At 40.9% G+C, this 17400-nt stretch overlaps 1 protein-coding gene across 1 annotated transcript; it reads left to right on the top strand.

Moving 5' to 3' along the window:
* Positions 1-4138: 4138 nt before the first annotated feature.
* On the top strand, positions 4139-5359 carry LOC131023262 (uncharacterized). Its single transcript, XM_057952806.1, has 2 exons — positions 4139-4799; positions 4887-5359. Exons 1-2 carry the CDS (start codon positions 4139-4141, stop codon positions 5357-5359), a joined length of 1134 nt encoding a protein of 377 aa, XP_057808789.1.
* Positions 5360-17400: the final 12041 nt, after the last annotated feature.

The raw sequence follows: 17400 nt of genomic DNA, 5'->3' as shown, positions 1-17400 counted from the left end.
TATCTAGAGTGGACAGTAAACTCATGAACTCCCTATTTGTCCGAGAAGAATAGTCGTGACATATATTCCACAACAATTCTTTTAGGGGGTGTACAAGAAAGATATGTTAAGAGTTTATATACACCTCTAGAGGAGTGTATATTTATTTATTTATTTACATTTTATTGAATATTTATTGGGGTGTGGTTGTGGGGCGATGACACAAGGAATTGGGGAGGGAGGGAGGGAGGGGGGGCTAAGGTGTGTTCTGCCAACAACTTCTTGGGAGTGATGGTGGGCATCAAGACCACTGGGCGAGAAGGCGGGAGGGGGGAGGGTGTCAAGAATTTTGGACAGCGACAACGCCTGTGCAAGAATTGGGTTGGGGGTAGGGGGTGTGAGGCAGAGTGTAAGAATTTGGGGAGAGGGCCACCAATCTCTTGCGGTGCCGAGGGGCAAGGATTCTTTGTAGGGAAGAGGGGGTGCGGTCCAGAAATACTTTTCTTTAGGGAGGGAGGGGGGTGATTCATTCGGCAATAATTTTTTTGTTGGAGGGGCGGCGGGGATGGGGAGCGACTTCTGTTGTTGGAGGCGGTGGTTCCCTAAGGCCTTGCACGGTGTGGAGGTGGGGAGCGACAATGTTTTGGTAGGGAGAGTGGGGTCATTTTCAGGCAACAACAGCTGCATCAGTGTCGATCGAGGGTTAAACATAAAAAAAAAATTAGTATATCGTTTGTTAGAATATATTGCTCAAACTAATGAGGTTGGAAATTGCAATGAATTGAGAATTTTGGCTAATGAAAAGAGATTCTATTACGCGAGTAAAGAATGAAGTTGATATTTTTGTTTGTTTTCTTTGGAGGCATTGGGTGGTAATAACCGGTTAACTGAATTAATCGGCGGTTCTGATTGATCTGCACAACCATGTAATTAATCAATTAACCGAATCGAAAATTGATTTGGTTTTCGGTTAGCATTTTCGCTGTTAACTGGTTCCAGCTAACCGAAAGATCGGTATAACCGAACCGAACTATCGAAGAGAACTAAATCGTTGCCAAATCCATGTTTCCAATTTTTCTTTCTCAAAGAAGACGCCTCCTTCAAACCTTAGAACATAAAATGAGCTAGGTAAATGTTGTTTTGTTAAAAAAATTGAAACAAAATAAAGGCAATTGGGTAAATTTGAATTAATGATAAGTATTGTGCAAACACGTGACTGAACACAAATTGCCAAAGCAACCGTAATCGAGGGGGATCGTCGAATAGATTTGCCTGTTGAAACTATGAAATTGGCCCGGGCCGCGCCTAATCTTTGGGCCCTGAGTATTGTGCGACAAAGCTACCAAACACGGAGTAGAGTCCGTATACCTTTACTTAACAGGCTTATACTAGTGCATCAAACAGTGCCTTAGAGTTTTATTCCACTCTCTAAAACTAGCATTCTCGTTCATAATATTAAGCACCTCCCTATAATTCACCGATTTCTCCCCAAAAATTTTAATAGAAGAAAGGCGGATAACCATCAGGTCCTGGTGCTTTGTGGGGATACATGTGGCATACAACCTTTCGGATATCCCTAGTTGTGAACTCGGAGTTGAACACCTCCCGAGCTCCTTCACCCATGAAAGTCGTGAATCGTGATAGTGTTAGTCACCTCGGTCATATCCATATCCGACGGATTGGCTTATTGGAACAGCAAAGTAAAGAAGTCTTGGATAACACCAGCCATCTCATCGTCTTTATTAACCTCAACACCATGCTTATTCAGAAGTTTAGCAATAGTATTATTTCTTTCGTTCACTGGCGAATAAATGGAGATACTTCGTGTTTCAATCCCCCCAGAACCTACCAATTAGCATGTGATCTCTATTTCCAATAAATATCCTTGGTCTCATTAAGTTTCTCAATCTCTTTATTAATCAGCTTCAAATTGTTTGAGAAGTTCTTATTATCCACATGAGAAAGCAGCCTAGCATGATTCTTCCGCAGATTAATCAACCCACACGTGGGTGCTTCAAACTTACCTTTAGACCATGTCTTTGGAGAAAGTTCTTGCACCTATCCAACTTCTCATCCAAAGGCAGAACCCGGACAGACCCCCATCGGGTAAGGAAGTTAGTTGTGAGTAGGGGTGTCTAAACGGGATGCGGGTATCGGGTTATCCGTCCCGAACCCGATAACCGACCGGGTACCGGGTACCCGATACCCGCCTAAGACGGGATGCGGGACGGGACCGGGTAGCAGTATTTAAAATTCCGCGGGTATCGGGTATACCCGTCGGGTAACGGGTATACCCGAATACCCGCACCTATATTAATATAATATAAATTTTATATTTTTATTAATTTTTAATAATAGTAATAAATTAGTAATTAGTAAAAAAACTAAACTTTCTACCCTAATTCCTAAATCACTGTAGCGTAAAAATTGAAACCTTCCCCAAGTCCCATCCACCCGCCGCGGCCCCTCTGCCTCCCACCCACCCGCCGTCTGAGCCGCGCCGCTGTCCGCCGTCCGAGCCGCGCCCCTCTGCTCAGTGCTCACCCGCGTCGTCGACGCCTTCTCATCCGGGCCGCGCGGTTTCTGTCTCAGGCGGAGCTCTATCTCCGGCGTCGACACCAGCCTCAGCCTGCCTCGTTTCCGGCGTCCGACGGCCTGAATCTAACAGCATCCGGCGGTCAGAAGGTAAGTGTTTTATTTTTCCAGATTTCTTCCAGATTTTTACCACCTCCGCTGCACTTACTTTTCCCTTTTGCTTTAGTTATTTTCTTTCTGCTTTTGTTTCATCGTTTGTTTGATTTTGGTGTGGATAACATGTAATGTGGAATGCCTATAGAACTAGTGTGAGGATTAGTGATACTTCTTGCAATGTGTGGATGCAGAGAATGTGTGGAATATGCTGTTTCTTAGAACAGTAGAACTAGATAAATGGAGGTTGAATTTTGTGGTGCTAAAATGTGATTGATAATTTTGTGGTGCTAAAATTTTGTGGACATTGATCGAAAAAAAAAATTTGAAAAATCGCAAAAACAGACGAGTATGCGGGTACCCTAATACCCGCGTCGGGTACCCGTGTCGGGTATTAGGGTACCCGACGGTGCTGGCGGGACGGGTATCGGGTGGGGGTTTTGGCGAAATGTCGGGGTTGGGTACCCGCAATTTTCGGGTAGGGTACCCGACCCGACCCGATTAGACACCCCTAGTTGTGAGTAATGGCGGAGCTATTCAAGGGCCCACCCCCAATTAAAAAAAATATTTTTATTTTTATTAATCATAAATAATAAATATAAATAGAAATTGGAAAAATCTAAAAATACTCTCAAGTTCTTCCACATCCCCTTCAAAATCGAAACCAAATTAGTAAATACAATTAAAACCAAATTAGCAAATACAATTAGGGCACGAGCACCACACCTATTGCTTTTTTTGCGCCGCACCACCACGCCACGCCGCTCCGCCACATTGTCGCAACTCACACACTTGGTTTGGTTAGTCCTCTCATCTATTGAAAAGTGAAATAAAGATTTGAGAATTGAAATTCATAAAAATGGCTACTACTAATAGCTTAGAAATTAGAATAATTTTAGTCAATATATTTAGTGTCTTTGTCGGTTAGTAGCTATATTCTTGAAAGAATATTTTTTTTATTTATTTTTAGTTTGTGGTTGTTGGCTTTTGCTAATAGCTTAGAAATTAGAATAATTTTGGTCTATTTATCTAGTGCCTTTGTTGGTCAGTAGCTATGTTCTTGAAAGATTTTTTTTTTTTTTTTCAGTTTGTGGTACAAAATCACGTAGAGGTGGCTCTTCCATTGCTTCTAATGTCCCTATTGTTGAAGCGCAAGAGGAAGTTGAATTAAAAATAAATGAAATTGTTCGTGATCCTGGATTAAGAAAACCAATTGAGGAGATTGTTATTCAAGATCAAGTACGGAGAGAGTACTTAACTATGGGACCTTGTCAACTAGTTGGACATATATATATCCGAAAACAAAGTATGGCAATCAACAAAGGAGTTTTCAAGATGCTTGGTATCAAAAGTTTGTATGGCTAGAGTATAGCGTATCAAAGGATGCTTGCTTTTATTTTTGGTGTTATATGTTCAAGCACCCGGATATGGAGCAGATGCATTTACGAAAACAGGTTTTTTCAATTGGAAAATGACATTAGAAAAGTTTGTAGAGCATGTTGGAGATGCCAATAGCTGTAACAATAATGCTAGAATACAATTTGAAGCATTTAAAGATCAAAGACATAGTGTGGCAAATATGTTTAGATCAAATGCTCGTGAGGTGGATGTTGCTTATCGCTTCCATTTGACGGCTTCATTGGTTGTGACTCGTTTTCTATTGAAGCAAAGATTGCCTTTTCGTGGACATGATGAGTCAACTAGTTCTTCAAATCGAGGTAATTTTCTTGAGTTGCTTCAATGGTATAGTGATCATAATGATGTTGTTTCCAAAGTTTTGGGTTCAAATGCTCCTGCTAACAATCAAATGACTTCCCCACAAATTCAAAAAGATTTAGCACGTGCTTGTGCTTCAGAGGTTACACTTGCTATAATTAATGATATTGGGGATAAAGTGTTTACTATAATGATTGACGAGGCTCGAGATGTTTTATTGAAAGAGCAAATGGGAGTAGTTTTTAGATATGTGAATGGTGAAGGATGTGTGATTGAAAGATTTATTGGAATTGCACATGTTGTTGATATTTGTTCACATTCTCTGAAAGATGCTATTAGTGATTTATTTGAGAAACATGGTTTATATCTCTCAAAATTGAGAGGTCAAGGATATGATGGAGCTACAAACATAAGAGGTGAGTTCAATGGGTATATTCATTGTATATTCATGTATATTGGAAGAAAATCTTTATGTCATGTATATTCATTGTTTTGCACATCAGCTTCAATTATAATTGCCAAGAATATTATGTCGGTGAAGGACTTTTGTAGCTATGTTTCCATGATAGTGCATACGACTGGAGCATCTTGCAAAAGAAAAGATCAACTTAGAATGTTACAACATGAGAGATTAATGAAGGAACTAAATGATGAAGTAAGGATAAGTGGAAGAGGTCAAAATCAGGAAACTAGTTTGGCAAAACCTGGAGATACTCGATGGGCCTCACATTATTTTACATTGCTTCGTTTATGTGCTATGTGGCCTTCAGTTGAGAGAGTGTTGGAAAATGTACGTGATGATACCATAAGCTCTGAAGTTAGAAGTACTGCAAGAGGTTTGCTTGGAAAGATGAACAACTACGAGTTTGTGTTTGTGATGCACTTGATGAAATATTTGTTAGGAATCAAAAATGAGTTGTCATTTGCCTTACAGAAAAAGGATCAAAAATATTGTGCAAGCCATGTCATTGATTGATACAAGTGAAATTTCAATTACATGACTTCAGAATGACTGGATGAGAAATAATTTGTGATGAAGTAAATAGATTTTGTGAGGTGCATGCTATTTCTTCAATTCATATGGAAGACACTATAACTCGATCTGGTTATAAAAGGCAGAGTATTATTTCCGTGTGAAGATTTTAATTGAGGTATTTATTTTTATTTCTAAATAATTGATTAATTTTATGTATTAATTTTTCGTTTCTTTACAATAAGTTGTTATTGTTGCAATGTTAGGTTGTTGATTTAATCATACAAGAGATGAATAATCATTTTTTGGAAGCGAGCACTGATCTACTTAGGTGCATGGCATGTCTTGATCCGATAAATTCTTTCACTCAGTTCGACATTGATCAACTCATGCATTTTACTACTTGGTATCCTAAAGACTTCTTAACAAGTAATTATTTATATTTTTCACAATAATTTTGTAATACCATTATTAATATGCACTATTTAACAAGTGATTGTTTATGTCTTCCACAACTCTGTAATTTTATAGCATTTGTACGACATGATCCTTGATTTTCTACAATTACCAATTTGGGAAGTCGATCTTGCTTGGGAAATGGTTAAACGTGACAATCATTTTATTTTTCAATTGGTTTATCGGATGATTGGGTTTACATTGGTTTTACCCGTAGCCACTGCTTCTGTTGAGAGAGCATTTTCTGCAATGAAGATTGTCAAGAGTGATTTACGAAATCGTATGAATGATGAGTAAATGAAGGATATTTTCTCAACAATTGATAACGAGAAGATATTGCAACGTTTTCAATCGATGAGTACACGTCGTAGTCAATTGTCATTGCTTATCAAACAGAAACAACTAGTTCACCAAGTATTTATTCCTAACTTATTTGTAATGCACTGGAACTATATAATTTATGAAAATATTATTTATCATTGTTGTAACAGAATACCTAAAAAATTAAATCTGGGGGCGGAACCCCAGTTAAAGTTCAGCCCCCCTCCCCCCAATATAAATTCCTGGCTCCGCCACTGGCTGCGAGCGAAGTGTCAATGAGCCACTTTTGCTCAAAAGTGAAACATACCCTGGCCATTTCCTGAAATGAGAAATTCATCTCTCATATCAAAGCTTTATAAAGACAGCCTGGTGATCTAATCCGTAAGTATCCAGAGCAACGGTGGATAGGCCGCCAAAGAAGTCAACTGCATCTCTGTTGCTCAAGAATCTACCCAGCTGAAGATAAGTGGCACCCTCACCTTGCCATTGGTTATACAATGTGTATTTTGAATTACATGGTAAGGATTTTAGACCACAAAAGGTGAGGGCTGCATTGAAGCATCGCATTTGGTTCCATGGTCTTCGTCTCCTCCGTTATACTCCTCTTGACTAAGAATTTCATTGAAGTCCCCACCCATAATCCATAGGAGGATATCCATATCACAACAAGAAAGTCGGGACATTAGTTCCCAAGAGTGAACCCTCTGAGATGTATCCGGGTTCCCTAGAAACTAGTAAAATGCCAAGAAAAATTATTCGATTGTGTATCACACAATCTATGTGCCCAAAAGAATAGCTCTTAACTGTCATCGAGCAAGGTGCCTTCAAAACAACATCAGGCCGCCGCTCGCCCCTTTCGAATAAACAACAAAATGCCCATCAAAACCCATATTTGTACGCCACCATTTGTATCGACTGACAGGAAGTTTAGTCTCACAAACAAACAATAACGTCGGTGAGTGATCAGTAATTAATTGGCGTAGCTCATGGAACACAAGGGAGCTACCCAGCCCTGTGCATTCCAAATGGTGCAATTCATAATGTTCAGCGGGACTGCGATGCAGCCTCTGGCGATTCATAATCCAACTGGTCATTTTCGTCAATAAGTTTCAAGGGTTTAAACTTTGATTTCCTCTGTTCCATCTCCTCAAGACCTTCCCCCAAATGTTTCTTGCCCACTTTATTATTATCGTTGTTCCATGCTTTCTCCTTAGATGAGCCAATGGTGTGGCTTCTTGCGCGTCTTTTCTAGCCCTTTCCTTTCAGATTTAACTTAGATTTTGCTGGAGATATGATATTCACATATTTGAGTATAGAGTTATGTGGGATTTCAGTATCAGCTCCTGCCTCATCTTGGCGAATTTCTTCCATCTTATAGAGATAATGTTCACAATGACGTCAGTCAGAGCATTATTTGTTTCTTCATTGTTGCCCAACTGTGGGTACCTTGTACCAGAGCTATGTGAAGTTTCGATGATGCCCTCCATGCTATCAATTATTTCATCTGACTCCTCATTGTCTGTAGTCTCTTCACTCCCAGAATTCGTGGTGGCTCCCGAGGATATACCATGTTCCCTCGACGGGGGTTGTGGTCCTTTATCACGACCTCGCGGGACCAACTCGTGGTGTAGACCTTTGTCGTCCAGTACGTCGGTAATCAATTCCTCTCTCGGCTTTGAGTCAATTCCCAAATGGTGGGTTGGCTTTAGTTCCCTCGACTGTCTCACAATTCTTGATGTGGTGACTGAGTTTACAACATGCAAAATAAAAATAATCCGAAAGTCTCTCATATATGACAAGAACCTTAACCTCCTTCATGGACCTTTCAGCAGTTACGGGTACACATTGAACTAAAGGATCATTAGTAGATCAATAGACTCTCACTCTTGTAGATCTTCCCAAGCACAACCCGCCTCCTCCGCTGTCCATCTCAACCGCACGTCCAATTTTCTCCCCAATACAGGGTTCCATGCAAGAAATCGGCATGTTATGGAGTTTTACCCATATAATGGTAGTACTGAATTCAACAGTTGTCGTCGTCTACATAATATCCGTACGTTGAATCACCATAAGTTCATTTAAAGAACTGTGTAGTAGAATAAAGTGAAACATATATAATTCTTTTTTTAATTAAATAAGATTTTATTAAAAGAAAGAAAGAAAAAACGCACCTAAAAAAACCCTTGAGAGCACAAAGAAGCAAACTAAGGGCCGAGCTTCATTAAAACCCCTTTAAGACAAACCCGAGAGGGAAAATTCTTAAAAGGGAAAAAGAGTACTCGTCTAGACAACTGTGAGAAAGCGGAAGTGAGACAACTTCAGAGACTCTGGCCTAACCATCGTCCCTAAGTTGCTCGGCTTCCAAACACAGTAACACCGAATCAAAATAACAAAAAGAACCAACAAGAAACAAAAACCAAAAAACAAGAAACCGCAAACAAAGCAAAGTAAACAATTGAGAAAAAAGACGGAGATATGACTCCAAGAATCAGTGCGTCGACGACAAAAGCTGCTGATTCCCAAAGGAGGCTCACTGCGAGAAAGCCCAAAAAACCAAACGCAGAAATCCAAAGAGGTCCGACCAGCGACACCCCAGCGCCGAGCGCACCCGGACACTGAAAGAGCACCGCCGACACCCCATCCCAACACGACATCATTCTCAAACGAACTGCTCACCCACCAACTTTGGTACATCACCCAACCCCTGTTTCGAACAGCTCGATGCCAGCAAGCAACAACCCAAGAAGTGTCGACCGAAACTAAACTCCCCCAGAGATGGCTATACCAAGCCATCTGCTGCCCCACAAGAAGAACGCCCAACAGATGTTTGTAAAAATTCCCAATCCAGTAATGCCCATTGGCGTGGAGCTGCCAGCTTAACATAAGAAATCTTTGAAGAAACCAATGAACTGGAGGTAAAACTCCGAGAATCAGCACGTCAATGACTGGAGCAACTAATTCACAAGTAAACTCAACGCGAGACTTCCTCGGGAGCCAGACGCGGAGATCCAACGAGATCCGACCGACGACGCCCCAGCTCCAAGCGCACCCGGACACTAAAAGAGCATCGCCGACACCCCAACCCAACATTACACCCGAACTGCTCACCCACCAACAGCAGCGCTTCATCCATCTCCTGTTTCGCCTGTTTATCTGCTGCTCGCCCAGCAGGTGCTTGTGAAAATTCCTGAACCAAAACCAATTGACAGGTGGTTGCCAATTGAACGTAAGAAAACTTTGAATAAACCAAACTAGCGGAGATGAAACTCCAAAAATCAGTTCGTCGATGACATAAACAACTGATTCACTAAGAGACTCCACACGATACATGATCTGACACCAACCGCAGAGCCAATCGGCGATAAACCAGCACCGAACTCCCTCGAACACAGCAAAATTATCGCCAACACTCCAGCTCAAAAAACGCCAAACCCAAAACAAGCGGCGCCCAATTCTTCCAACCAAAAAACGTGCCTTACAGGTGTTTGCAAAAAAACCAAAGCCAACACCAGAGAATTCCTGTAAATCATTTGCCATGAATAATACGTGTGTGGCTGTGAGATCCCATATCCAGCCGAACAGCCTTTTTGATGTCCTCGACCTCATAAGGCCACCAACCTTCTAACATACTTGGATTCGCCATGATGTCCACAGGTTTATTACCTTCCCGGTAGATATGAGAGATCCTGATCTGAAAATCATGAAGTAACTCAAGAGTGTGGTGCCAAGAGGCATAAAACCTCCAAGGAACCGTAGTGGAGCGCGATTCTAAAGTATGAATCACATAAGCAGAATCCGCTTCGATCCAAAGATGACGCCATCCCTTGCTATGAGCGATTTGAACGGCGATAATGACCGCGAGAAGCTCGGCCTCAAAGGCGTAACCAACACCCGCCTTATAGTGAAAACACCCTCGAACCCAAGCAAAATGATCTCTAAAAACTCCGCCCGCAGCGATGTTGCCAGGACTGCCCTGTGCCGACCCATCGGTGTTAACTTTAATCCAAGGGGAAACCGGCGGCCACCAATGTACGGACTTGAACAAAGGCGGGGCCGCAGCTCTAGACTTAACTCCAATGTGACGCAGAGTTAAATAGTCACTCCAGGAATTGTGCATGTGCCCAAGATTCTGAAACATATCCATCTCTTTAAAAGCCACCTTAACCATCCTGAGCAAACGAAATTTGGAGAAAGTATGATTCTCGAACACACAATCATTACGGATAACCCAAATCATCCAAATAAACGTGATAATGCCAGCCTTCCAAAAAGAATTCACTTGCGAGCTATGTTTGAGATTCCAGGCGATGGCCAAAAAATTGTGAATACCAGGTATGTGATCACTCCGACCAAAATTAAACCAATCTAAGAAATCAATCCAAGTCTCACGAACCAGCATGCAGCTCCAAAATATGTGATCAATGGATTCGTTATTGCGGAAGCAAAAGGGGCAGTGATTAGGCTTAATTAGGCCATGCTTAATTAAGCTGTCATAAGTAGGCAGGCGATTGTGCAGAACCCGCCACACAACCAGCGATCTACGCATAGGAATAAATCTTTCCCATATCCAAGTACCCCAGTTGACGTGTGGGAAACGGTGACAGTTATTCGCAAAGGCATGAGCAGAGGTGACCTGTCCATGTATCGAATGCTTCCAAAACCTAGTGTCCGAATCCGTCCCAATTGGCAGAAGAAGAATATCGCAGACTACTTCAGGAAAGTTGTTGACGAAATTCTGGGTGAAGTGCCAGACACCGTCATAAAAATAATCAGCCACAGTGAAGTTGAGCGACTCAAGAAGGAAAAAAGGAACGGAGCACCGTTCAGCAAGTTTATAGCCAATCCAATCGTCTCTCCAAAAATTGGTGCTTTCCCCATTGCCAATAAAACTGTACGAGTCCTCCACAAGGGATAAAATCTCATCGTGAATTCCAAGCCAAATAGAAGAGCTGACATTTGGCCTAGCGTGAGAGAAGTTATCCAGGTAACGCGCTTTGAGTAACGAGTAACCAAAATCCTTGCCATGTATGATGTTCCACGCCATTTTCATAAGATAGCACTTATTCATCAAAGCAAAAGACCTTAATCCAAGCCCGCCTTCCTCTTTGATTGAACAAACTCTTTCCCAGTTAACAGGACAGCTGCCCCGTTTATTAACATCACCTGACCAAAGGAAGTTCCTGCAAAGCTTATCAAGATTGTAAATGAGCGATCTTGGCCATCTGTAAACAAGCATGGAGTGAGTCGCCGAGCTCTGAATAACAGATTTGATGAGACACAACCTGCCAGCCATAGAAAGTTGCAAACCTTTCCATCTCAAAAATTTAGCCGCAATGCGGTCATGAATCGCTCTTAAGTACGAGGCTTTGGCTCTACCAACAAAGATAGGAACACCAAGATAGGTGAAGGGCATCGTGCCAACAGCAAAACCCAGTTGACGATTTATTTTTCTCCGAAGCCTTAGATCCACTTTATTCGCATAGAAAACATGAGATTTGGCCAACGAAACCTGTTGCCCAGATATGGAACTATAGTAATCCAGGATTTTCTTCAAAGTCTTAGCGTTTTGCACAGAAGCCTTGCAGAAAACTAATATGTCATCAGCATAGAGAAGATGAGTGGGAAAGCTCTGCTGTCGATTGTATCTCATGGGATGCAAATGATCAGAAGAAACACAATTGTGGAATAAAGCGCTGAGAACATCCTCTGCAATCCCAAATAAAATGGGGGAGAGGGGATCACCCTGTCTGACCCCTCTCGAGCAACTGAAAAACCCAAAAAGTTTCCCATTAACAAGGATGGATAACTTGGCCGAGTGCAGGATCACTTCAATCCATCTAATGAATTTACTATCATAACCACCGACTCTCAGAACATCCAACAAAAAATCCCAACGAAGAGTATCAAAGGCTTTCGAGATATCAATTTTGCAAGTCATATTCTTTCCGCCATTGGAACGATTCATACAATTGACGCCCTCCGAGCCAAGCATAATGCAGTCATGGATAGCACGGCCACTAATGAAACCAAACTGGTTCGGAGAAACACACTTTTCTGCTACGACATTGAGTCTCTTGGCAAGAATTTTGGATATTATCTTGAAGAAAAAAAATTCGACAAGACAATAGGACGAAGATCAGTAACCGAGGTCACGTCCTCTTTCTTTGGAATCATGATGAGAGTGTTAGAATTACAACCATTCGGTAGATAAGAACGCGTGAAGAAAGTGCGAACAGCTTTCCAGATGTCGACCTTGATCGTTTGCCAGCAAATGTGAAAAAATTTGCCAGTAAAGCCATCAGGCCCCGCAGCGCTATTAGCATCAAGGTCAAAAACAGCCGCAGTAATTTCCTCCTCATCTGGAATTCTAACAAGCATCAAATTTTGATCATCAGAGACCATATGATCAATAACCGCCTCAATCGCCGTGATATCTCCCACATCAGAAACAGGCGCATTAAAAAGATTGGAGAAGAAATCCACAATGTGATCTTCAATCATCTGTTGATCATAACTCATATTGCCGTTGACCTCTAAATGCAAGATCGCCTGCCGCCTCTGCTTGTACCAAAGCATGTTATGAAAGAAAGCAGTATTACGGTCTCCGTCATGCAGCCATTTGACGCGACTCTTTTGTTGCAGGAGAGAACTTTTTCTAGAAAGATTCACATTAACCGTAGCTTGAGCCGCCACCTCTCTGTTGAACAGCTCCTCCGTATAACCTTCTTGAGCAATTTGCTCTTGAATAAGCAGAAGCTCCTGCTGCGTTTCCATCACCAATCTATCCACATTGCCAAAAACCGTTCTATTCCAAGCCGTAATGTCTTTCCGAAGGCGCTTAAGCTTAGACATGACATTGTAAATGGGGCACGAAACAACTGTCATCCCCGTCCAGGAGTTCGTCACCAGATCGCTGAACTCCGGATGCTCTGTCCACATGTTCAGAAATTTGAAAAACCGTCTTTGATTAGTGTTTGTTTGCTGGCACATCAGAAGAATCGGAGAATGATCCGATGTGATCCTGGGGAAGACATGAGTATGAACACTTTGCCAATGATCCGCAAAAGAAGCCGTATAAAAGGCCCGATCTAAAATCGATTCAACATGTGACGGCATAAAACGTCTTCCAGACCAAGTGAATCTAAGACCCGTAGTTGGCGATTCCACAAGACCAGAGTAGTCAATGAAATCACAGAAGTCTTTGCAAGCTGCAGCAGCAGGCATGCAGGTACTTATGCGTTCATGCGCCCCTTTAACAGCATTAAAGTCACCAACGATGACATAGTAATCATTCAAGTAGCCGAGGAGATCAACCCACATTTGACGTCTCATCTGATGAGAATTAGATCCGTGAACGACGCCACCCTATAATCAAAACCCTGCCAGATGCAATCGATGATAACAGTTTGATCAGAGGAAAAAATGATTTGAAAAGAGAGATTAGGATGTGCAAAAATCCAGATGTTAGAGCACATATCTGTTCTTTGATTTTGATGAATTGGAACCAAGTTAATGGCCCTCCAGTAAGGAACCGAAGCACGATTGAAAGTAGCCTTAGGCTCAATAATACCAACCATCACCGGATTAAAGGAACAGCAATGTTCCTTGAGAACTCGTTTGGTTTCGTCCGTTAGGCCACGGACATTCCAAGCGAGTATATTCATGGGAGAATTACTTGTGTTGGGTGGGACGGCGAACATCTCTCGCCTCCACCTCTTTCGCCCAGTTGCCAGCAGCCACATTATCCATGAAACGCCCACTTGAAGAAGAGGTTTTATCGATGGTGTAATCCCGTGGTTTGTGACCAGCTTCCACTGCAACAGTCATCCTGTTATTAATAAATTCCTCAGCTTTTGCATCCGGCGCCGCGCGTGTGTAATCCGATTTTCGGAGGCGCGATTTGATGCTGTCGTCATGAATGATCAAGTTCTTTCGGGCAACAGACCCAGGCGGCCTTTCCCTCCGTTTAGCAGCTGCATCTTTTTGAGTAATGGCCTCAACCACGCGCTGATCTGTCATCCGATTTTGTAACACTTGTTCTGTCTCCTGTGGCTGGGCCGTCGGAGCTTGGGTCTCCACTTCTTCCTGCTCTTTTCCTTGTTCCGCAACAGCCTCTGTAGCAGCAACTTCAGCCTCGTCAGACGTTTTGAGAACATCTTCCAGAAGATCAGAACCATCGAACTCCTCCTCGCTGTCAACATCTTCTTCCACCAATCCATCTTTAGCAGGAGAAACATTCTGTTCCGTGGAGGCTAGGGCTTCAAAGGTGTTAGCCATGACGCCATTATTCGTTTTTTGTCCCAAACCCGAAGCTTTACCTTCATGTCTCGGTTTCCAAGACTTTTTGTTCTTAACTGTAGTGAACCCATCTCCCACTGTCGCATCATTATCCACTTGTTTCCCTTTAGCTTCTTCCGCAATCTTATTTTCTTGACGTGCTAAAAGTTTCTTACACTTATCAACAGTGTGACCTGTGAGCCTGCATTGAGAACAATAAAGAGGGAGACGTTCATACACGAACTCCACATAGAAAGAGGCAATACCACAATCGATGGTAACCGATTCCTGGAGCGGAATCGCAAGATCTAATTCGACAAGGATACGAGCAAAATTCCCTTTTTCCCCATGTGCCGAGAGACTATCAATTCTGATCGGCGATCCAAGAGTTCTACCGATGGCTGAAATCACCTCTGCATGCCAATATTCCACCGGTAAATTATAGATTCTCACCCAGACTTGACAGAGCGAAGAAACTTCTTTGTAAGGGTCGAAGTTTCTAATCCATTCACGAATGCGGATTGAACCACGAGATAAATCCCAAACAGCATGACGTTTTGCCGAAACCTTGTCTTCCGCTGTAGAGAACTTGAGCGTGAAGAAACCTTTCCCCATGGGAATTAGAGTCCACTGCCCCTTCACATTCCAAAGTAATTGGAGCTCCTGTTTAAGATCATCCGTAGATCTTGGTTTATCTCCCTTTCGCAAAAGGAGACGACCAATGACAGCATGTTTGAAATTTTGAACTTGTTGTTCGTAAAAATCCATTGGAATAGTGATGGTATAGGTATCCCCCGTACGCTCTGGTTGGAACCGATTATACCTGTGAGCAATAATATCCGGTTTCCTGACATATTTTGGCGCCGTAACCGCCGCAAAAGAGGGTTTGGTGGCCGCCCCTCCCACTTCTTTTAGAGGAGTTTCTTTACTAGGATTTGACAGCCTGTTACCAGGCGTCGGAGAGTCCATGTTCGCTGTGGAGCTGTTGTTTGGGACGTCATCTTTCTCAAAGATTTGAAGGTTGTTGAGGGTAGGGTTTACCATTCGTGTTGTTGTCGAGGGATTCAGAGTGGTCTGCTGCACTGTAGACTTGGGTGGGGCACTCATAGAGATTGTGGTCCGAGGGCTGTTACCAGCCGGAGAACGGACGGACGGCGGCGCAGACATCGGAAAACTAGGGCGCAGACGAAACCCTAGCGAGAGACATTACGCTTCCTTTTCGGAGTAATATATTATATCCATATATAATTCTTAATAACTAATAAAATGAAACATATAAAATCTAATTTGGACGAATAATTTAAAAAGGAAATTAGAAAAATATGGTTTTAAATCTCTTCGAAAATATCCAAATAATAAAAATGAAAGAGATTTAGGTTCAATCCCCACTGTCCTCATTCTTCTAACTTCAATAGAAAAATAATTTGGATGATAATGGTCTATTATTCTCTCCTTTTCCTTTTACCTTTTCTTTTTTGTTTTTCCTTTAGAACAAAAACTCCTGTGAAACCGATTTTTTAAAAAAATCACATTCACAATGACACTACTTCAACATACAAATAATACTTTATCATTATAAAGTATCATTGTGAAGGTGGTTTTTTTAAAAAAATCGGTTTCACATGAGACTACATCTTCCTTTAGATGGAAAAATCACAACTACCCTCGAAATCATGATATTGCAAATTTTACTTAGTAGTATAAGATTGCATGAAAAAAATATATATGGAAATATTCGATCTTATTAAATATATTACTAAGTGTGTCTTAATGTTTCCTATTTAAATATTATTGTAAATATACTTTGTTTGACATAACTCTCGTGAAATAACTTACTTACTATTGTTCTTGGTCTCTAAAATTTTCTAAATTTTGTAAACTTAGAGAGTGTTTATTTTTTAGGAATAGTCTTGATAGAGAAAAAATGATAAGATTTCTCTTGTTTATGTAGATGGGTGAAATTTTACAATATCCAATTTTTTTTATTATTTATATCATTTAAACTAGTTTTATTTGATTTATATATCATTAAAAAAAAAATTTGAGACATTTCATCCTTAAAAATAAAAAATACTCAATCATGCAACATAAACCTCCCCTTATATTAAATCTTTGATACTCAGCATGCATCTATTGCAAAAAGGTGTTACATAACCATGTTGCACATTTGTGACAACTTGATAGTTGAAATTTAATTGATTTTTTTTTTATTCGATTGCTATTAATGCATGTCAAATTAAATGAAATTAACCCCTTTCTAGTGTTCCCTCAATTGTTTTAATCGTGATTCGAATTCGCCATATTCCTTAAAAGGGTATAATTTGTATAAACTGAGAAGCAAATTATAAACGTCAAAATAGAGAGAATTAGAGCAGCTACAGAATCGCAGTAATTTCAACGCTACTAGCCTAAAAGCAGGGGTGTAATCGAACCGAATAGTAGTGTGTTCAAGTTTGGTTTATTAAGTATCGAATCAAATCCCAAACTTTGTTTGTCGAATACATTGAGGCTCACGAACTTAATTGAGCCTACACGAACTTTCTAAATTTATGTTTAAAATATTGATTATTTTCTTTTAAAAATAGATTATTTCATTCAAAATAATAAATGTATTAATTAATTTCTTATAACAAACAAAGTTTATTGAAGATTTAATACAGTTATTATTATTTTTAGTAGATAAATATAAGTTGTACCTACTAATAATTTATATTTTTCAAGCTGAATAACTTAATGAACGTGTTCACGAGCTAACGACCCGAATACTACCAAGCTCAAGTTTGGTTTGTTTATTTATCGAACTTCTCTAAACGAATTTAAACGAACTTTTTTTGAGCCGAGCTCCAAATAGTTCGCGAGCGGTTTGGCCTGTCTATAGCCCTACCTAGAAGAATGGGGAAAAGTACTCCAAAATTTTGGGGTTGTAAAATCAAAGGATAGAGACAGATATTGAACAAGTCTTCAACTTCAAGTATACAAATTATGCTCAA

Source organism: Salvia miltiorrhiza, chromosome 4, assembly GCF_028751815.1.
Source record: "Salvia miltiorrhiza cultivar Shanhuang (shh) chromosome 4, IMPLAD_Smil_shh, whole genome shotgun sequence".
Classification (NCBI taxonomy): Eukaryota; Viridiplantae; Streptophyta; class Magnoliopsida; order Lamiales; family Lamiaceae; genus Salvia; species Salvia miltiorrhiza.
Note: the sequence above shows the minus strand (reverse complement) of the source record. Positions and strands in the feature narration are given on the sequence as shown.

Bases quoted from the DNA above. Each gene is read 5' to 3' on its own strand.
- LOC131023262 (XM_057952806.1), top strand. From the start codon at position 4,139: ATGACATTAGAAAAGTTTGTAGAGCATGTTGGAGATGCCAATAGCTGT. The intron at 4,800-4,886 runs GTGAGTTCAATG...TTTGCACATCAG, and splicing joins TGGAGCTACAAACATAAGAG to CTTCAATTATAATTGCCAAG.